Source organism: Sarcophilus harrisii, chromosome 4, assembly GCF_902635505.1.
Source record: "Sarcophilus harrisii chromosome 4, mSarHar1.11, whole genome shotgun sequence".
NCBI classification, from domain to species: domain Eukaryota; kingdom Metazoa; phylum Chordata; class Mammalia; order Dasyuromorphia; family Dasyuridae; genus Sarcophilus; species Sarcophilus harrisii.
In genome coordinates, this window is record NC_045429.1 from 281207638 (window position 1) to 281230333 (window position 22696).

Consider the following 22696-nt stretch of genomic DNA (forward strand, 5'->3'; position numbering starts at 1 on the left):
TTCTGTTTAAAGAAATAATGATGACAAATAATTGGAGTGGACCAGGAAATGTGGAAGGTAGGACATAAGCTAAATCTTGAAGGAAATCAGGGGTCCTGAGAAGTGAATATAGGGAAGCAAAGCATTTTTGCCTTGGAGCACAGGTAATACAAATGCATGGAGATGGGAGATGAAATGTTGGATGAGAGGAAGTGAGCCAAAACTGCTCAGGAGGAACGTATAGCACAACTTGTTCAACTACTTTGACTATTATGAATGCCCAATTAACTACAAATAGACCTATGAAAGTCTCTCTGCATCCAGAGAATGAACTAATGAATGAAAATATGTATAGAATAATTATATATATATGTGTAAATATTTATGTCTAATGGTAAGCTATCTATTGGGGGGGGAAGGAAGAAAAAAGGGAAAAAGAAAGTTACATAATATTATATGTTTAAAAGGAATAGCAAGTTGTATATAATAGATTTGTACTGTCATGTGCAATCATCTTTTTAAATTATACTGTTGGAGAAATCTTTGTATTATTTCAAAAATTAAAGTTTTTTTTAACGCTATCTTCTGCTAGAGTGGCTAGCATCTTTATTTCCACCTAACCTAAAAATGCAGAAGGCTTTGAGGGATGCCAGAAAATAGTTCTTATTTAATTCTCTAAGAATAAATGAAAGATCGGAAGCTAGGTGGCACAGTGGAAGGAAGATCAGAATTTAAATATGAAGATTTATATAACCTCAGACACTTTACTCAGACATTTACTAGTTGTTTGACCCTGGGTAAGTCACTTAACTCTGATTGCTTCATATAAATAAATGAAATATATTCAGTAAAAAAAAAAAATTACTTCTATGTAAAGTGTAAGACAGGAAGTTGGAGCCAAGAAGCCTGGAGTTCAAATCCTATCTCAGATCCTTGTGAAGTAATTTAACCTTTCTCAGCCTCAGTTTTCTCAACTATAAAATGGGAATAATAATAGCATCAGTATCACAGGTTAGTTGGTAAAATCAAATGAATATATAAACAGCTTGGTAAACTTTAGAACTAATATTAGTTATAACAAAGAAGAACTTAGAAGGCTTGCTTTAATACGTCAGAGCTGCCGCCCCCACCCTTAACTCTGACTAATCTTTCTCTGTTTCCATTCTCCTTTAATTCCTCAAGGGTGAGTAAACCCCAAAGTTCCATCAGTGGACATCTTCACTTCTCTTTTGGTAACTAACTACACCCATGCTTCAATTATAAGTTCTAGGATGACAGGGAGCCACTAGGTGGCTCCATAATGCACTGAGTGCTGGCCCTGGGAGTCACATCCTCCTGAATTCAAATCTGTATGACTCTAGGCACGTCACCCATTTGCCTTAGTTTCCTCATTTGTAAAGTAAACTGGAGAAGGAAGTGACAAACCACTCCAGGATCTTTATAAAAAGCACAAAATAAAACACATACCTGAACAGCAATGCAGAATCTATAGATTCTGAATCTAGGTTCTGAATCCTGAAACTCCAGCCTAGCATTGAAAATTAGCAGGGAGATTTTTTTCCCTGAATTCCCTGCTTCAAACTCAAATGTCCGAAAGTAGCCCCATCATCTTTCCCCCTGCCTTCTCCTTCTTTTCCTATTTCTATTCATTCTTCTGTTTTCCTAGTCACTAAGGCTAACACTTTAAAGATTCTTTCATTTCTTATAAATCAATTGGTTGATAAGTCATAACATCACATTAATTGTCTTCTCCATCCTATTTCCTCTACAAAGAACCTTTGTGACCTTTTTACTGGACTTTTACAACTACCTCCTAGCTAATTGTCTTGCTTTTCTCTTCTCTTCCCTTTCTAGGCCAAGTTAGGTGATAGAGTGGGTAAAGTGCTGGGCCTAGAGTCAGAAAGAATCATTTTCCTGAGTCTGGTCATAAGCGGCAGGAAGATGGAACAGTGGGTAGAACACCAGTAAGTCATTTTGCCCTCTTTGCCTCAGTTTCCTCATCTGTACAATGAGCTGAAAAAGGAAATGGTAAACCACTCTAGTATCTTTGCCAAGAAAACCCCCAATGGGATCATGACTGAAAGAACTGAACTACCACAACAACGCCATGGTGTTTCCATGATGGGCAGGGACTAATTTTACCCTCGTGGCTGATTATGCAGTCAGCTACATTTAGTCAACCAGCCAGTTAGACAGGATAGTTAGTTAAGCATCTATTAAGCACCAACAATGTACCAGACACTGTGCTAAGCACTCAGGATACAAAGAAAGGTTAAAAAACAGCCCTGCCTTCAATAGTTTACATTTTGTCTGTAGACAGACATGAAAATAAATAAAGACATATCAGATTTATACAGTGATGGAAAGTCATCTAAGATGAAGAGTACTATTAATAGCTAAGACTTTCTACAGGGGGTAGATTTGAGCTGAGTCTTAAAGAAAGCAGAAACTAAGAGGCAGAGAAAGATGAGGAGGGAGATCATACCAGGAATGGAGTCCAGCCAGGACAAAAGCATGGAAACAACAAGTGAGGAAAGCAAATAAGCCAGTGTTGCTGGATTGTCATAGAATGCATTGAGAGGAATAAAGTTGCAAAAAAATTTTGGAAAGGCAGGAGGAAGTAGGGTTTTATTATATTTTTCCTTTCTAAACATTTATTATTAGTTTATTTTTAAATTTTAAGTTTCAAATTCTCTCCCCTCCTATAATCCCTCCACCACTTACTGAGAAGGCAAGCAAAAAGATATTAATTAAACCTGTGAAAACATACAAACTAGGAAGTAGGTTATTTTTTCATAAATATATGTTAAATTATTAAAAGTTAGAACTCTAAAGGATCTTAGAGATCCTATAGTTTAACCCTGTCATGTTACAGGGATCCTTAAGGGGGGAAGTTACTTGGCTAAGGTCACACAGAGTTTGGGACAGCTGGGACCACAACTCGTTTCTTTTTCCATTACATCAATCTACCATTTGGAGGGAAGATGAGGGGACTGGGGGTGGGAGGATTGGGAGGATGGGGCGCAGGGCAGGGCCAAGAAAGCCTCTTGAAGAGGAACAGGAAGTGGTTGGGTTACATGTATCCTGCTGCTGCGCACATAGTTGCTGACGATTTGGGGGCAGGTCATAGAGAAATACTTAGTATCTTCAGCAGTTCTCATCAGCAATGTTTGACTGAAAACCCATCTCAAATTCTTCTCAAACCTAGTCTCATCCCACTGTAACACATAGGCCTATCTCTTCTCCCTATCCTTACCTTATGACCTATTGAGTAGTTTTGATAGAAAAACAGCAATAATGATATAATAGAAAAAATAATGGATGAGGGTTATTTGAGTAACCACTCTGTCACTAATTACTATGTCAATAAGTCAATAAGCATTTATTAAGTGCTTAGTGTGTGCTAGGTGCTGGGGATACAAAGAAGGTTGTTGAAGATAATTCCTGTTCTCAAGGTCCCTGCTCACAGTCTCATTAGGGGGACAATATGAAAACAACTTATGTAAAAATGAGATATCTTGCAGATGGGATAAACTGGAGATAATTTATAGAGTAAATGCACTAATATTAAAAGTAATCAGGAAGAATTTTAGCTAGAACTTGAAAAAAAGATAGACATGAGGAGGGAGAGCATTCCAAGCACAGATGAAGAAAATGCCTGGAGTATGGAAATGGGAGTGTCTTGTGGGAAGAACAGCAAGGATGTCATGGTCAATGGATGTTAGAGTGTGTGGGGGTGATAGGAAGCCTGGAAAAGGAAGAGGGGGACAGGGTATGAAGGTCTTTGAATGCCCAATGAAGGGTTTTTTAATTGATTTGAGAGGTAAAAAGGAGTTGCTGGACTTTATTGAATAGGGGATGACATGGTCAGATCTGTGGTTTGGGAGAATTATTTTGATGGTGGAGTGGAAGCTGGATTGGAGTAGGGAGAGACTTGAGGCAGGAAGATCCAGAGCAAGTCAGTTCAAGTCAGTAGATTAAGCACTGGTAATGTGCATCAAGCAGTGGAAATTTTAAAAAGGGGGGAGTACAAAACCAGCCTTGCTCTCAAGGAGCTCACATTCTGTCTGGAGGATATAGATAAGAAAATAAATGAGCATATACATGGTATGTACTGGGTGGATGGACAACCATCTCAGAGGGAAAGATATTACTAATAGCTGGGAGAGATGAGAAAAAGTCCTCTTGCAGAAAGTGAGATTTGAGCTGAGTCTTGAAGAAATCTGGGGAGACTTCTAGTACAAAGGAAATCCTCCTAAATTCCCCTCTAAACAACTAGAAAAATCACATCAGAAATGATGCAGATTAGCATTGTGCAGAAAAGGTCTCTCTCACTGATGTGGGAAGGGAGTAAGGTACAACAGCAGCAGCAGCAGTCAACTTCACTGCATGGCTCCAAACCTGGGGCAATCTACCTTTTTACAAATCAGCAGACCCCTAGGCAAGTAAGCAGTACAGTGTAGTAAGACCCCACTCTAGCCACCCCACTCCAGCATAAGCCATGAGGTGAGGTCTTGACCCTATTGCTGACCAATAGTATAAAGCTGTTCAACAGGGAAATCTTGTCTTTTTTGCCTACCATCTGAGAGACCCTGTTTCTATAGCAACTTAGCAACAGGGCCCCATCCCTATGGCAGACCAGCAAGCTCTCACCTCCAACCAAGACCAGCTACCAGAAACCATACAACCCATAACAACCCAGCAGCAAGGCCACACCCCTGGAGCAGGCCAGTAGCTAAATCCTACACCCAAGGTAGGCCAAAGGGAAAGCCTCTGCCACTCCCCCAGTCCTTAGTAGCCAGAAGGGAAACCTAGCCTCAAGAGAAAGCAAGCAGCTAAGTACTGAAGCCTAGTAAAAACCAGGAGTAAGACCCAGAGCCTCAGTACAGAAAGCTTGAAATAGTGCAGGACCAGAACCCAACACTCACATAAAAAGACTAAGTCACACAAAAAAAAGCCAGGGAAAAAATGAGCAAAAAAATGATAATAAATTTTACTCTAGAAAGTTACTATGATAATAGGGAGGATCAAGGCATAAACTTAGAAGAGGACAAACTAGCTACATGTGAAGCCTCAAAGAAGAATGTAATTTGGTCTCAGACTCAAAAATAATTCCTGGAAGAGCTTAAAAAGGATTTGAAAAAAAGCAAATGAGAGAAAAAATGGGTGGAAAATTAGAGTGATGCAAGAGAATCATGAAAAATGAGTCAATGGCACAGGAAAAACGATACAAAAATTAACCAAGAAAAATAACTCATTACAAAATAGAATTGGTCTAATGGAAAAGGAAATACAAAAGCTCACTGAAGAAAATAATTCCTTAAAAATTAATTGAACATGTGCAAACTAATGATTCTATAAGACATCAAGATACAATAAAACAAAATTTTAAAAGTTAAAAAATCACAGAAGAAATGTGAAATTTCTCATTGGAAAAACAACTGCTCTAGAAAATAGATCCAGGAAAGCCATCATAATAATTAAACAAAAAGCCTGCACAACATCTTTCAAGAAATTATCAAGGAAAACGGCCCAATATATTAGAATCAGAAGGTACAGTAGAAATTGAAAGAATCCATCAATCCCGGCCTGAAAGAGATCCCTAAATGAAAACTCCAGGAACATCATAGCCAAATTTCAGAATTCACAGATCAAGGATAAAGTATTGCAAACAACAAAGAAACAATTCAAAGATAAGAAACTACAGTCAGGATTACACAGGATTTGACTTTCACATTAAAAAACCAGAAGGCTTAGAATGATATATTAGAAGGCAAAGAAGTTAGGACTACAACCAAGAATCACCTATTCAACAAAACTGAATATAATCTCTTGGGGGAAAATGAATATTTATTGAGATAGAGGAGTCTCAAGCATTTCTAATGAAAAGACCAGAGCTGGAAAAAAACACAAAATTGACCTCCAAATACAAGACTCAAGGAAAACATAAAAAGGTAAAAAAAAGAAACAAAAAAGGGAAATTCAGTAAGATTCAACTGTTTATATTTCTATATGGCGAGATAATCATTTAAAATTTTTAACAACTTCATCACTATAAGAGCAATTAGAAAGAATATATGTAGAATAAGTCAGAAGGTGTGAATATAAGGCAACTTTGATGGGATGACACCCTTATAAACAAAATAAAGGCATGAGAAAGAAAATTGCACTGGAAGGTGAAAGAGGGAGATTAAATGTGGTAAATTATCCCCCATAAAAGAGGCATGAGGAAGCTATTATACAAGATGGGAAGACAGGGGATGGAGATGGCAGGCAAAGCTTAAATCTTATTCTTCTCTAAACTGGTTCCAAAAGGGAATAATACACACACAGTTGGATATAAATATCTATCTTACCCTAAAAAGGGATGGGGATATTAAAAAGGGGAGAAGGGATTGATATAAAGGAATGTATATAGAGAAAGGCGGTGATCAGAAGTAAAACACTTGTGAGGAGGGAAAAGGTGGAGGGGCAAGAGAGAGAGTGGGGTAAACAAAAATAGCACAGATAGAAATACACAGTTAATTATCATAACCCTAAATGTGAATGGAATGAACTCACCCATAAAACAGAAGCAGAATGGATGAAAAACCAGAATTCTACAATGTGTTATTTACAAGAAACAAATCTAAAGCACAGAAATACACACAGGGTAAAGGTAAGAAACTGAAGCAGAATCTATTATGCTTCAGCTGAAACAAAGAAAGCAGAGTTAGCAATCATGATCTCAGACAAAGCAAAAATCTAATTAAAAGCGATAAAGAAGGAAACTGTATCTTGCTGAAAGGTATAATGAAGTTATATCAATATTATTATATATAAAACATTAAATGGTATAGCATTTAAATTTTTGAAGAAATTGAAGGAATTAAAGGAGGAAATAGATAATAAAACTATACCAGTGGGGGAACTTCAACTTTCCTCTCTCAGAATTAGATAAATCTAACCAAAAAAAACCAAGGAAGAAGTTAAGAAGATGAATAAAATTCTGCAAGAATTAGATATGATAAATGTCTGGAGAAAACTGAATGGGAATAGAGCAGAATATATCTTTTTCCCAGTGGCACATGACACCTATACAAAAATCGATCATGTATTAGGACATAAAAACCCTTTAATTAAATGAAGAAAAGCAGAAAGAGTAAATGCACCCTTTTCATATCATAACACAATAAAAATTATATTCTGTAATGGATAATGAGAAGAGAGATTAAAAATTAATTGGAAATTTAAAAATTTAATCCTAAAAAAATGAGCCAAAGAACTAATCACAGAAACAAAGAATAATTTTATTAAAGAAAATGACAACAATGAGACAATATGCCAAAATTCATGGGATATAGCCAAAGCATTACTTAGGGGAAAATTTATATCTCTAATTGATTACATTAATAAAACAGAGAAAAACAGATCAATAAATGAACCAAAATAAATTAGAAAAAGAAGAAATTAAAAATCCTCTTTAAACATTAAATTAGAAAATATGAAAATCAAAGAAAAGATTAATAAAATTGAAATAAAGCTATTGAATTAAAAAATAAAACTAGAAACTGGTTTTATGAGGGGGAACCTCAATAGGTAAACTATTGGTTAATTTGATTTAAAAAAGGAAAGAAATAAACCAAATTAGTAGTATCAAAAATGAAAGGGGTGAATTTACTATCAATGAAGAAGAAATTAAGACAATTGTTAGGAGCTATTTTGCCTAATTTTATGCCAATATATTTGACAATCTAAATGAAATGGATGAATATCTACAAAAATATAAATTACCCAGATTAATAGAAGTAAAATATTTAAATAACCCAATATTAGAAAAATAATTGAACATGCTTTCAACGAATTGCTTAAGAAAAAATCCCTAGGACTTCCTGAATTCACAAGTGAATTCTACCAAAAATGTAAAGAACAATTAATCCCAATATTATATAAACTATTTTAAAAAATGGACAAAGAAGTCCTTTTTTTTAATAACACAGATTGTTTAATTGTTGTTGTTTTATCAGCATTTCTATGTATTACCAACAGAATCCAGCAGCAAAAGAGAGAAAAAGAAATTCTATTTAAAATAACTTTAGACTATGCAAAAAACTTGTGAATCTACTTGCCAAAACAAATACAGGAACTAAAACACAACTATAAAATATTTTTCATACAAATAAAGCCAGATCAAAACAATGGGGAAAATATTAAATTGTTCATGGGTTATACAGGCTGAACGAATATAATAAAAACGACAATTCTACCTAACTTAATATATTTATTCAGGGTCATACCAATCAAAATTTTTTTTATTACAGCTGGAAAAAAATGATGAAATTCATCTGAAAGAACAAAAGTTCAAGGATATCAAAGGAATCAGTGAAAATAAATGCAAGAGAAGATTATCTAGTCATACCAAATCTCAAACTGTATTATACAGAAATAATTATCTTAAAAAAATTTTTTTTCAGAAATAATTATCAAAACAATCTGATACTGGCTAAGAAATAGAGAGGTGGATCAAGAACAGATTAGATGCAAATTGCATTCTACTAAATGACCATAGTAATCTGGTGTATGATATACCCAAAGATTCAAGCTTTTGGAACAAAAATTCATTTGACAAAAACTACTAGGAAAACTGAAAAACAGAATGAAGAGCTGCAGAAATGATTTTTTTTTCTAAAGAGCATGCTGACTAGTCACCATTTTCCTTAATAAATTGCAATAGTTATCAGTAACGTAAACTCTTTTGTTTGGCATTTAAAGTTTTGGTTTCTAACCTTATTACCCATCTAAACCTGCTCTTTCCAAACGTACCAATTATGTCTTTACTGTCAAATAATATGTGTTTTTTTCCCCTCATGCCTCATCCTTCTTCATCTATCTGCTGCATTTGATACTACTGTTCACTCCTGGATTTTCCTCTAGGTTTTCCTCATACCATACTTCCTATTTCATCCTTCTTTTTTGGTCTCCTCATCTGGCTTTATCATTCATATCATGCCCTCTAACTGTGGGCATTCCCCAAGGTTCTATCATGGGCTTCCTTCTGCCAATTCCAGGTGAGAGCATGGGTGGGTCCATCTCTTTGAGTATATTCAGTAAACTCTGCCTATTGCCAACTCATATGGGGAAAAGGTGGTAGATAAATCTGGTTCTGGAAGTGTATGATGATGTGTTGTTGGAGGGGCTTGCCCTGTTTCAGGTATTCTGTGATTACTTTTGGTCTGCTTACTGTGTGGTTAAGAAAACAAAACAACCAACAACAACAACAACAACAACAACAACAAAAACCAAGCTACAACTTGGTTTTTAATTGGCTAAGCTGCAACTAACTAATTGTTTCTTTCCTTCTGAGTTGTGATTGAGGAAAGACTTGTTAAAATGCTTCAGGTGGGAAGAGAAGCTCCCTTATCTCCCACATGGGATTACCATGCCAGCTGTAAATACAGAGGGCCCATTTCCTTGTCTCTGTATCTTTCTTCTCTTGAGTGAAAGAATGTTGGGGAAGTTAAGGGCTAAACTATCCTTGAGACTTTCAGAAGTTTAAAAGCTACTAGAGTTTCAGGAACTGGAATCTTAGAGTTCAATGGAAACTAAATCTGCTGACATATTCAATCCTAAGGAGTAATCTGTAGGAAGAAGCTCAACAGTGAACTAGCCTGCAGCATCCTCATCCAGATCACACCTGGATGTGACTGTAATGGGGCAGATGTGGCTACAAAGCATCAAAAAGCTGGTCATCAGATTTCAAACCTACTTGGGATGTAGGGAGGATACACTATTATCTTTGTGCAGATGACCAAGATCTATACATACAGCCTCAGTTTCTCCCTTAGACTTCAGTCCCTCTTTCATCACCAATTGTCTATTGAATTCTTCCAATTGGAAATCTTAAATTCAGCAGGTCCAAATTAGAACTCATCATCTTTTCCCCTAAAACCTTCCCTCTTCCAAACTTTCTTATTTTTCTTGTCCCCATCCTTATAATCAGTGAGGTCCATAAAGTTTGACTCATCATTCTCTCTCATTGCCCCCTCCCATATCAAATTAGATACCAAATTTTACTGGGGTTTTTGTGTTTTGCTTTTTTTTTTTTTGGTGGGGTTAAGTGTTTTGCCCAGGGTCACACAGCTAGTAAGTGTTAAGTATCTGAGGCCAGACTTGAACTTAGGTGCTCCTGACTCCAAAGCCAGTGCTCTATCCACTGTGCCATCTACCTCTCCCTCCCCAAATTTTCCAGTTTCTCCTTCACAACATCTCACATCTGACTCCTCTCCACTCACATAGCAAGGACATCATATCTTGCCTAGTTTATGCAATAGTTTTCACATGGGTCTCCTTGCCTAGGTTCTTCTCACTCTGTAATGTTAGAGAAACTGAGGCAAGATAGAGAGTTTTTAATATTTTATTTGGATTTCTAAGAGGGAGAGATTTTCTGGGACCAAAGGATCCATTTTGGTCCCAGGGCTGATGTCTTAAAGCATTCAACATCAGCATTAGCAAGGAATGTGAGATTTCAATGAATTATATGTGTTTCCATAGATCAGGGTAGGCAAGGGGGTGGAGTCCAAACATTGGCAAATGGCGGGAATTTCCAAGAAGTGACCATCAATCTGGTTCTGACGGGCGGGGGGGGGGGGGGGGGGGGGGGGGGGGGGGGGGGGGAGTAAGGATCATAAATTCTTGATAACTTAGGAGGATTTAGGAGCCAAGAAATCTGAACTTCCCCATATCTGGAATTATACATTTACAGTTCATGACTCTTTTGGAATGCCAGAGTGGCCAGATCTCAGTCCTGATGGTAAAGAGGGGGCAGAACAATTAAGAGAATTGAGGCAGAACAATTTAGGGAAACTGAGGCAGGACAATAAAAGGAAACTATGACACAATTCCAGTCCATTCTATGCTCCTATTGTGATTTTCTTTAAGCACAGATCTGACTAGGTGACTCTGCTACTCAATCACCTCCATTGACTTGTATTGCCTCTAGGATCAAAAATCAAGTTCTTCTGTTTAGCTTTTAGAGCCCTGTACAGTCTGGCCCCAGCCCATTTCTCCAGCTTCATTTCCAGATAGATATGCTCTCTCTCTTGTTATGTAAATGTATGCATACATATGCATATGTGTGTATGTGTGTATATATGTGTGTGTATATATATACACACACACACACATATACTTTAATATAGAGGTAGTTTCAGAGGGAAGGCACTAAGACTGAGGGAGCTGAGGGGATTAGAACAGCAAGTGGCTAATTGTGAGAATGAGTGAACCACCCTGACTCCATCTTGCCACTCATTTCTAGAGCTAGCTCAATTCCCTTTCTATTTGATTATCCATCTAAGCCAATTTCTAGCCTGTAAGAAAACTATTCAATTGAGGGAATTGGAAGAAAACTTATTTTATTGTTTGAACCTAGTCCTACCTGGCTAGGAAACTGGACTACCTTTCTCTGCTGCTTAGAGACCCTTAACTAAGGATCTAGGTTATGCTGACCAGAAATTTAGTCAGATTCAAAGCTTAACACAGTTTTCTCACAATTATGTTCCTCAAATAATCCCTATGTCTTATCTGAAAACTGATCCTATATTATTCAATCAGTATTGTTTCCATATTCCTATGGTTGTTTACAGACACTTGGGGAGATATCTCTTTCTGAATTTAGAAAATTTTATCTGTTCACTCTCTCCCTTCCAACTTGGAAAGTCCCTAATCTTTCATTCAATTAGAAATCCAATTATTCTATTGTTTCTTTTTAACTAATTGGTCTTGTTTGATCAATTATTTTTAATGTATAAAAAGTCAATTTCTTGTTGAATCTTAAGCTGAGGAAGGGGTCTGGTCCCAGTTTGTTGGGCAATTGGATGCAATATGTGATTATGCTCAGAAAATTGAATTCAGGAAGATGAATCTTCTTGATTCCAGGCCTGACACTCTATTCACTGTATCAATTAGGTGCACCTAGATAAATCACCTAATCCCTATTTGCTTCAGTTTGGCATCTGTAAAATGGGGATATACTGGAGAAGGAAATAGCACTCCAGTATCTTTCCTAAAAAGATTTCATGTGTACTTGGAGTCTCAAAGAGTTGAACATAACTAAACAAGAATATCATCATCATCAATGTCACTATTGTCATTGTTATCATCATCATCATCATCATCACCATTATATTCAAAGTTCTTTATGATATGACCTCCTCCTACCTTTCCAGGCTTCTTACACCTCACCCCTATGTGACTCAGAGACCTTAGCCTCTTTGGACCTAACTCTGGAATTTTCACTAGTCCTTTCTCTCCACATCTTCACCTCCTAGCTTCCCTGGCTTCTTTCAAATCTCAACTGAACTCCTATTTTCCAATCTCCTTTAATAAGCTGGTATCTTCCTCTCTGTGGCTTATTTCCAATATATCCTGTATAATTAGTTTGCACAAACTTGTTTACATGTCTCCTCCATTACACTGAATTATTTGAAGTGTGAGCTTAAGGAATTTGCTTTTTTTTGTACAATAATTCCAGTGATATGTCTAATAAATGCTCATTAATTGACTGAGTCTCTACAAACATTATAGAACATTAACAAAATATATCATTTGGAAAAGAACTCTATTTGAGTCTCTTCTAGGAACTTTTAAAATTAAAAAAAAAGCTTTCTCATTAATATTTATGAGGAAGGCTAGAATTCATGGTGTTGTAGGAAAAGTGCTACATAGAGAGGCAGGAGAAACATGAATTTAAATCCATTTCTGACATTTATTAGTTGTGTGATCATGACTAAGTCACCCTTGTGAGCCTCAGATAGCTTATTTTTGTAAGATGAAGGTAATACTACCAGGGTACTTTTCTTGAAGGATTGTTGTGAAGGTTAAATTAAGTGGTATATAGGATTAAGTGGAGAAGTAGATAGAGCACCAGGCTTAGAATCAGGAGGACCTCAGTTCAAATGTGGCCTCACATACTTACTAGCTGTGTGACCCTGAAAAAGTCACTTAACCCTGATTATTTCAAAAACAGAAACAACAAAAAATTGAATTATATATGTGTATATATATATGTATGTATGCATGTGTGTGTAAATATATGTACTTAAATATGAATTGGATTATATATATGTACATATATATCTATATGTAATTTTTTAAATCTTAGATTGCTATGTAAATGTCACTAATGTTAACTACCTTATTCTATTTTCCAAGGATAGTAAAAGAAATGTACATGTCATCTATAATGAAAAGGACCTTTCCTAATTTTCAGGATCCTTTCCCTCTCTTTCATTACTTGGTTCCTTGGCCTCTCTAGTCAAAATAATTTAGATGGCTTTACCTTTTCCTACTTTGTCTGTGATAGGATTAATATCTACCAGTATTTCTCCACATAATGGTTTGAGCCTTCTCCTCCCCCTTTCCTCCTGGGAGAGGAATTAGTTTTTCCTAAGAGGAAATGACAGCTCGGTAGTGAAGGAGATAAAAGTGCCAAGTCTGGAGTCAGAAAAACTCATTTTCTTGAGTTCAAATCTAGCCTCATACTAACTGTGTGATCCTGGGCAAGTCATTTAATGCTGTTTGTCTCAGTTTCCTCATTTGTAAAATGAACTGAAGAAGTAAATAAACCATTCCAGTGTCTTTGCCAAGAAAACCCCAAAGAATTGGATATAAATGAACAGTAACAATAAAAGGAAACAAATCCATCCCAAGACCTGATTAGCCCCAGATTGCCTGGTGAAACTTCCTGATTACCTACAGCACAAAAAATCTATGCCAAATAAAACCGGGGGCCTCTTTTGAGTTCATAGATTTATGAAGACCACTTGAGTCAGTGTGCCTTTGTCATATCCTGCTCTCATGATTGTATTTTTTTCCCATACAGAGGTGAAGGGGATCTCTTATAGAGAAATTAAGTGCCACTCTTTCCTTATTGCATATTCTTGCTGGGTTAGGGCAAACCAAACATCTTTTTGTTAACTTTGTTAACTTGTTTTGAGTACTTCATTTTGTCCCAGCATCAATTCTGAACTAAGAGAAAACAGTCATTAGAAGGACCTCCAACATCAGTCCCGCCACACATATATAACCTCCATATACTTACTCTCATCTAACATCCTTTTCTGTAATTCCAAACAAGCTTCTTTTGTATATAGTCCTAAGTATTCCATTTCTAATCATTCTTCATCTCTTTCTCTATTTCCAAACTTTTCTGCATAAACAAACCAAGATGTTTGGTGAGATGGGAGATAAAGGTTCTGCAGAGGATACTGACTCCAAAAAGAGGCAGAGGATGTACGTTCACACTTGGGATTGGCTACTTTCCCTACCTCTATGACCTTGGGGAAAGACACTTAACTTCTCTGAGTCTTAGTTTCCTCATCTGTAAAATGATGATCTCTTAGGGCCCTTCTAAATTCATGATGCTCTACTCCTAGAACATAACTGAACAAAAACATTCACAATTGCTTTACTGGACATTTTATATTACATTTTATGAGTAATAGGACAACCAGGTGGCTCAGTAGATAAACCACCAGGCCTGGAGTCAGGAAAATTCCTCTCTGAGTTCAAATTTGACCTTGGATATTTACAAGTTGTGTGACGTTGGACAAGTCACTTAACCCTGTTTACCTCAATTTCCTTATCTCTAAAATGGCCTGGAGAAGGAAATGGCAGATTATCACTCTCATATGTACCAAGAAAATCGCTAATGGAATCACAAAAAGTCAGACTTAATTGAAACAATTGAATAACAACTCACAAGAGTTGATTTGGGTAGGGAAATGATATGGTTAGTTCTGTGCTTTAGAAAAATCACCTGGTTTTTGTGATAATCAACCGTGATGGACTTGGCTCTTTCCAACAATGAAGGGATTCAAGGCAATTCCAATACACTTGGGATGGAGAAAGGAGAGAGAGAACTATGGAGACTGAATGTGGATTAAAACATAGTATTTTCACCTTTGTGAAAATTTGCTTGGTATTTTTTTCCTTCTTTCTCATGTTTTTTTCCTTATTGATCTGTTATTTTTTTGCATAGCATGATGAATACAGAAATATATTTAGAAGAATTGCACATGTTTAACCTATATTGGATTGCTTGCTCTCTTGGGGAGGTGAGAGGGAGAGGGAGAAAAATTTGGAATACAAAGTCAAAACAAAAGTGAAAGTTGAAAACTATTGTTGCATGTATATGTAAAAATAAAATAATATTCTAAAAAGATAAGAAAAATCTCTTGGGTAATCATCTTGGGATGGACTAGAGCTCATTTGCAAATAATTCATGTTTCTAACAATTGAAGAAAGGTTGGCTAAAGATTGGCATATTAACATAATGGAATATTATTGCTTTGTAAAGATAAATAAATATGAAAAACATTAAGACATATAGAATAAAGACAAACCAAGGGATGTGGATCAAAGAAAGAGGAATTAGAAGACATTAACACAAACTGACTTAAAAGTACAGAGCTGGAAAAAAAAAAAGGATCATAAAGGATCACAGGAGCCTAGATTTAAAGCTGGAAGGGACCACCAAGGCCAATGCCCTCATTTTACGGGTGGGAAAAGTACAAGCCTTAGTCACTTACTAGCTGTGACTCTAGGCAAATTATTTGACTTCTCTGTGTCTTATTTTTTTCCTCTGGAAAGTGAAAGAATTAAATGGCCTCTGAGGATTCTTTCAGTTCAAACTATGATCTAATCTTGATCCCAAGTGAACTCTTGTTTTGATAATGTTCATATATGTGTTTATATATATATATATATATATATATATATATATATATATATTTATATATATAGCAATATAGTTTTATTGGAAACTATATTGCTTATTTTATTTGAAACTGTATGGTGCTCTGTAAAAGTGAATTAAATTGTGGTTATTTGTATTAAATTTATAAGGAAAATAATTTAAAGAAATGCTCCAGGCCAAAGACAGTCATGTTGCTTAAATGGCAGGATCTGACTGGTCTGGCAGAGGCCTCCCTGCCTCCCAAACACTTCTCCTCCCAGCCTGCCAGAACACCACCTTCTGAAATTCCAATCACTACCATTCATTCCTATAGGGGAAGGGCCTTTCCAGGTAATCTCTTTTAAAATGCAAATACTGGGGCCAAGGTTAACCCTTTAATAACAGAAATAATTGACATTTAGGCTTGTAAAAACACTTGATGTGTTATCTACTTTGAACCTCAAAACAACCCAGTAAGGTATTATTATCCTCATTTTATAGATATGGAAACTAGTTAAGTGACTTTCCTGGATCATACTGCTAATATGTGACAGAGGTGAGATTTAGTGCAAGACCTTCCTAATTTTAAATCGAGCACTCTTAGTTATGCCACCAAATAATTTGGACTTTAGAAGCAAGGAAGGAATGAAACAAGCATTTATTAAGCACTTACTATGTTCTGGGAACTGTGCTGAGTGCTTTAGAAATATTCTCATTTGATTCTCACAATAACACGGGAGTGAGGGCTATCATTATTCCCATTTTGCAGTTGAGGAAACTGAGGCAGACAATTGTAAAGTCCAGGGTCACACAGATAGTAAATATCTGAGGTGACATTTGAACTCAGATCTTCCTAACTCCTAATTCTAGGCCCACTGCTTCATCTACTATACCACCTTCACAGTAAACAGCTATATCAGCTCTGATTGAAGATAGCTGAGGACTGAGGATCTAGAAAAGGATTATTTTGAAGCCCTGGACAGCCTTCATCTCTAGCTTTTGCACAAACACCATCTTACCATCTCACTAGGAGTTTCCTTTTTCTCTCCTTCAAAGAAGAAAAGTTGCCTTGTATTTGCTTTGAATATATTTTATATATGTGGTGGAATCATAGAGAGCTGACCTCAAAACCAGTAGGAGTCATTTGACACCTCATTGTCCTAAACAACTCCGGTGTTGGTCTCCTCCAAGACTAAAATGGAGAAGGCACCAACTTGCATTGATAGACCAGGATCCTCACTGGGATTCTTATCCCACCAAAATGACTGGTCCAGACTTTATCCTGTATTTATATGTAGTCTCCTATAGAATTTAAGTTCTCTCAAGACAGAACCTTTCATTTTTGTCTTTGAAGATTCCATATTGAGCACACATTAAGGAAGCACTTAATGCTCAGTGATTGATTCTTTGAGGAATTCATGATTTCAGGGGTAGTTTTAAGTGGCTAGAGACTGGTGACATTATGCCCTGAATAAAATTATTATAGTACATCCCCTTCCTCTTCTTCCTTGTCATTAGGACTGGGAGAATTGAGTCAGGAAAAACCTTGAAGTTCTGGCCATTTTACATTCCACTGTAAAATAAAATCCAGGTTCCTTATCTCAATCCTTGCTAGGATAATTCCCCCTCCTTTTGAATATTACCCCTCTCCTAGATGTCTCCAGGCTTTCCTATATTGACCCCAATCCTGTCAGGATTAAGTTATGATCCTTTCCTGGAATTATGGCTTGTCCACTCACCCAGTGTTCTCACCCCCTTATCTATCTTTGTTTCCCCTATTAAGATTGCATACTCAGGTTATATATTCTGTTTGCAAACCCTAGTTAGCTATAAAAGTTCCCTGTCTCAGTTCCTCAGGGTTAGATAATTTTTGAACATGAGTTTGATTTGGCTGGCTAGTCTGAACTCTCCACATTAAAAGATTATAAACCAACCTCTTGCTTCAGTTTCTCTGGCATTATAGGGACAGCATTGGGCATCTGGGAGCAGGGAAGGGATGGCCATTAGGATGTGGAAAGTTCAATGTTCTCTTAGGGGGTCAGTCCTCCTTAGAACTCCCCTGACTATTCCTGAACCCCTCTTCCTTGTCCCCTTCCATCCCCTTACCTCATCAGGCACCATGACGAGGGGATACTTGTCCTCAGACAGGAAGTTGAAGAGACACCAGAGTCGGAAGGCATCCTGATTGGACAACGTGCTATTCCCGTTTCGGTTGGGCTGATAGTTCTTCTTAGCCGTCAGAGTCCAGCACAACTCGTCAAAATGCTCCTTGACAAAAGCCCCCTCTTCCACCTGGGATCAGAGCCAAGACATCAGCCCGGGCTCAGGAGTGGGTGGCTTACTAGACTCCCAGCGTGATCCCAAACTTAGTCTCAGCTTGCTTTGCCCTGCCAAGCCCTTAGGGGATCAGAGCTCTAGGTTTGGAGACACATGAGTTGATGTGATGTCACCCTGCTAAGAAGCCCCATCCCAGCCAAGGGGAGAAAGTGGAGTTTGGGGAGTTTGGAATTAGAGGGGAAGCAGAGGAAGGAGACATAGTAAAAAGACGTGGATAAAACTAGCGAGGGAGAAGAAGTAACGGGTCAGTTTGATGAAGTTGCGTTCATAGTTGTTAAAGTAGAGGAGCAGGATTTGGAGTAGTGGGCTTGGCGAAGGAGTGAGTAGTGAGTAAAACCGAGTAGTGAGAAAAATTAGGAATAGTGATTTGGCGCCAAAGTAACTTGGAGTGGGTTGGAGGATGATGAGGGAGAAGAGAAATGTCAAGGGAATTGGAGGGTAGAAGGTAGATTTAAAAAGTTGCAGTTTGAGAACCCAAGACAATGAGGTAGGTCAAGGAGGGACAGAAATATATGAAAGTGGCAACTAGGTGGGGAGAGTTACGAGGTGTTAAAAGAGAGAGGTATAAAGGTGGGGGTGGGGGCCAGGGCTTGGCTCTCACCTTGTCCAGGATGTACTTGTTGAGATAGGGCATGTAACCCTGGCTGGAGACTGGGCCATCATCATCATCCCGAAAGTGCTCCTCCAGGGCCACAGGGTCATGAGGAATGTGCAGCACCGTGTACAAGTTGTGGGACAAGACCTGGGAAAGGGGTCATTGTTTTAATCCTCCAGTCCCCAAACAAAACTTTGACAAAGGTTTCTGTTCCAGCCCATTGAGCACAGGACAGCACAGGACTTCACTAAGTGCAGAAGGCCCTTCTTCTCCTGACTCCAGACAAGGACTACAAGGTCCAAGGAATACTTGGATGAGAGTCCTTTTTAGGTCTAGAAAGATCATGGGTTCCAGAATGACAGAGTGAAGGGACAAAAGTGGGGCCTCAATCCTCAAATCCATTAAACACTCATTGTTTCTCCATCAGTTTTTCCACACCCAGATGTGTCTGGAACTGGCATTCTGCCTGCAGGACTGTCAGGTTGGTGCACCTCCAGAAAGACCTCAAGGTAAACATAGGAGAAGGTTCAGATGCCAAATGATGAAAAGGATGAGTTTTGGTGAAACTCCAGGAGAACAAACTGAGAGGTATTTTGATGCAGTGAGAAAAGTAATGAATGACCAAGGAACCTGGAGACACTAGTAAGATAGTCTGAACACCAACATTATGTGACCTTGAGCAATGACGTCCCCTCTCCAATCCTATCATTGTGTGACTTTAGGCAAGTCATTTCTCCTTTGGCATAAATCACCTCCTCCCTCTCATCTAGCCATTGTGTGACTTTAGGCTAGTCATTTCCTCTTCAGTTTTCCCATGTGAAGAATAAAGGCATTGAACTGAATGATTTCTGTGCCCTCCCATCTGCAGAAAGCCCATTTTGATTAAAGCCCATTTTGTGTGTTTTGCCTTCCCACTTATCACAAAGGTAGGGAAAGGGATCAGGACTCAACTTGTGCTTTCATAGATTTAGGGAACTTCTCAGAGAGTCAACTCAATCTAACAAAGGAAGGAAGCCTTTACTTTCTCCACAACTCATGGTCTCAGAGTAAGAGATTAAGTGACTTTTTTTGGCCAGGGTCACCCAGCCTGTTTGTGTCAGAAGAATCCAAGTCTTCTTAGCTTTTAGAGGCCAGCTCTATTTCCACTTATCCACACTGTTTCTCGGCAGCACAAAGGCAGTAGTGTAATAACTTGCCCTTCTTAGCATATTGTTCTGTTAAATTATTCTCCAGATAGCTCATGTTTGTACATGTACTCCAAGTCACTTAACTGCTCTGGCATTTATTTCGTCATTTGTGAAAGGAAGGGGTCTGGAGTAGATATTCTTAAAAGTCCACTCTAGATATCTGGATGATCCCGGGCAAGTCAATTAGTCCTTTTGGCCTCAGTTTCCTCCTCTGTAAATTGAAGATTTACAACATGCCTTCAAAGGTTCCAACCAGTTCTAAAGAGATGATTCTATGGTATTCTATAATGTATATTTTTAAAATACCGAGAAGGGATCAGATCAAAGTTTATAAAATCATGACGGGAATGGTCAGGAAAAACACTAGTTTGTTGAGAAATCCTGGCTGTACTAGAACAAGGGGGCCCCTTGAAGCTCAAGAGGAGAAAATTTCTGGTAAATAAGAGTAAGTATTGCTTTTTGTACTCTAAGTCAGGCGTTGGCAGACGTTCAGAGTCAACAGCCAAGGTTTAATTTATTCACAGCCATGCAATGGGTATAGGGAGGCCTGATGAGGTGCTTTCCAGAGGATTGTACCCTCAAACTGATTCTTATGTAGCCCCTTAACATTTGAAAAAGATTTTTTCTTACTTTGATTCGCACAATCACTCTGATAATAAAGGGGTTAAAATTACCATTTTACTGATTAATATCAGAGAGTTAAAATAATTGGATTGTAAGTGTCAGAGATAGTAAATGTTAGAGGTAGCTTTAAATCCAGACTTTTGAGACTCTAAATCAGGTCTTCTTAACTTTTTTTTTCTGCTATGTTTTGGCAATTTCTTAACGTCTATAGGTCTTTTCTCAGAACAATTTCTTTTTCTTAAAGATTCATAATTGAAGGAAATGCTAAATTTCAGTTTGTCATTATTCAGTCATGTCTGATTCTTCATGACCTCATTTGCAGTTTTCTTTTCTTTTTTCAAGGCAATAAGAGTTAAATGATCACAGGATCACATAGTTAATAAGTATTAAATACTCAAGGCTGGATTTGAACTTGGATCCTTCTCACTTCAGGGCTGGTGTCCTAACCATTGTGATATCTAGCTGCCCCCATTTAGAATTGTCTTAGCAAAGATGCAGGAGGGTTTTGCCTTTCCCTTTTTCAGTTTATTTTACAGATGAGGAAACTGAGGCAAAGAGAGGTAAGTGACTTGTTGGATGATGACATAGCTAATATGTGTCTGAAGCCAGATTTAAACATGGGAGGATGCGTCTTGCTGATTCCAGGCTTGGTCGTCTATCCACTCTATCCCCTATCTGCCCAAAATTTCAATTAGATATTAATAAAAATTCAGATATGAATTTTTTTTTTTCTGTTCAAATTCATGAACCACCTCTCCCCCTAATTCTATCCACAGACTCTTTGTGGGTTCCAAATTAAGAACTGGTTGAAATTTGGTGCTCTGTATACATTATACTGCAGACAAGACATAAGAAGCAGTACTGAGGGATGAAATCCTTTCTCTTTTCATGCTCAGCCGGGTCTTGCTTTGTAGCCTTGACACTAACTAAAGCATCAGCATTTCTAATATACCTCCAATGCTTGATCTCTGAAGTGTTATAATGAATTAGGTCAAGAAAGATTCCAGAAAATCCATGAATAACATATATTGAACAGATCACTAGAAGTTTGGGGACTACCTATAGTCTGTGAGGGTGATGCTCTTGACTGTAGTAACAGAACCCCAGGCTGGGAGGAATAGAGCTTGCCAACGGTAGGTAAATCTATGGACTTATGGGGGGTGCTAGGTAGCATCCGGGAAGAATGGCTGCCCCATTCTAAATCACAGGACCAAAGCCAAAACAAAGCAAGTAAGGACAAAGCAGGAAGAAACCATACATCAGAGTGACATACACACACCCATATGTAAACACACACACACATATGAATTTCAAAAATTATTATTTATTTATTTTGTGGTCCAGACCTGTGAATGTAGGGAAATCCCACAACTGATGCTGACTGGCAATTCTCCTCAAAGTTACAGTCTTAGAGAGTTACCTGGGGAGACTGAAAGTTTTGATGATCCAATCTCCCTTATTTTTAGTGGTTTTTTCCTGTCTATAGATAGCTAAGTTGTACTGTGGATAGAGTATCAGGCCCAGAATCAGGAAAATCTGTTTTCCTGAGTTCAAATCTAACCTCAGACACTTACTAGAAGTGTGATTCTGGGCAAATCATTTAACCCTATTTACCTCAGTTTCCTCATCTGTAAAATGAGCTGGAGAAGAAAATGGCAAATTATTCCAGTTTCTTTGCCAAGAAAACTCTAAATGAAGTCACAAAGGATCAGAAATAAATGAACAACTTATACATACTTACTTTCTGTCAAAACCTGGCTAAATAATCAACTAAGAACAAAACAACGCCATCCTCTTTCTCTAAAAAACCTCTTCTAATTAACCTCAAACAAATGATTGTGCCTCCCTTCTTCAGACAAAGGTCACCTTGTATTAATTCTCTTGGGTCTGTATGATTCTTCCTGAGCTGCCTCAAGTTTGTACATGTATGCTACATTCCTTCAGGAAAAGGCTTCTGCTTTCAGGTTTCTCTAAGTATGATGCTCAGCGCACATCACAAATACCCTACCAGTTTTCTTCATGTCTCACCTAAAGCCTCCCTGCTCTACTTCCATTCTGGGTAGAAAGAAAGAGAACTAGCTGTGTGATTGTGGTTAAGTCACATTCCCTTCTCTCGGAAATGGTTTCCCCAGTGATTAAAATGAGAAAGTAGGTCTAAATGAAGGATTAGCATTTTTAAGACCCATTTGGAAATCTGGTAAAGTGCTTCTTAGTATGCTTTTTAAATGCACAAAATAAAATATGCAGGACAACAACAGAAAC

At 37.6% G+C, this 22696-nt stretch overlaps 1 protein-coding gene across 1 annotated transcript in view; it reads right to left on the bottom strand.

Moving 5' to 3' along the window:
- Window positions 1–22696, bottom strand: part of DEF6 (DEF6 guanine nucleotide exchange factor) — a 43975-nt gene that overhangs the window by 12915 nt on the left and 8364 nt on the right. The window contains exons 2-3 of the mRNA XM_003768990.4: window positions 18630–18770; window positions 17798–17983 (exon numbers count right to left, since the gene is read on the bottom strand). Coding sequence (XP_003769038.2) covers window positions 17798–17983; window positions 18630–18770 — 327 coding nt within the window. The remainder of the gene's footprint in view (window positions 1–17797; window positions 17984–18629; window positions 18771–22696) is intronic.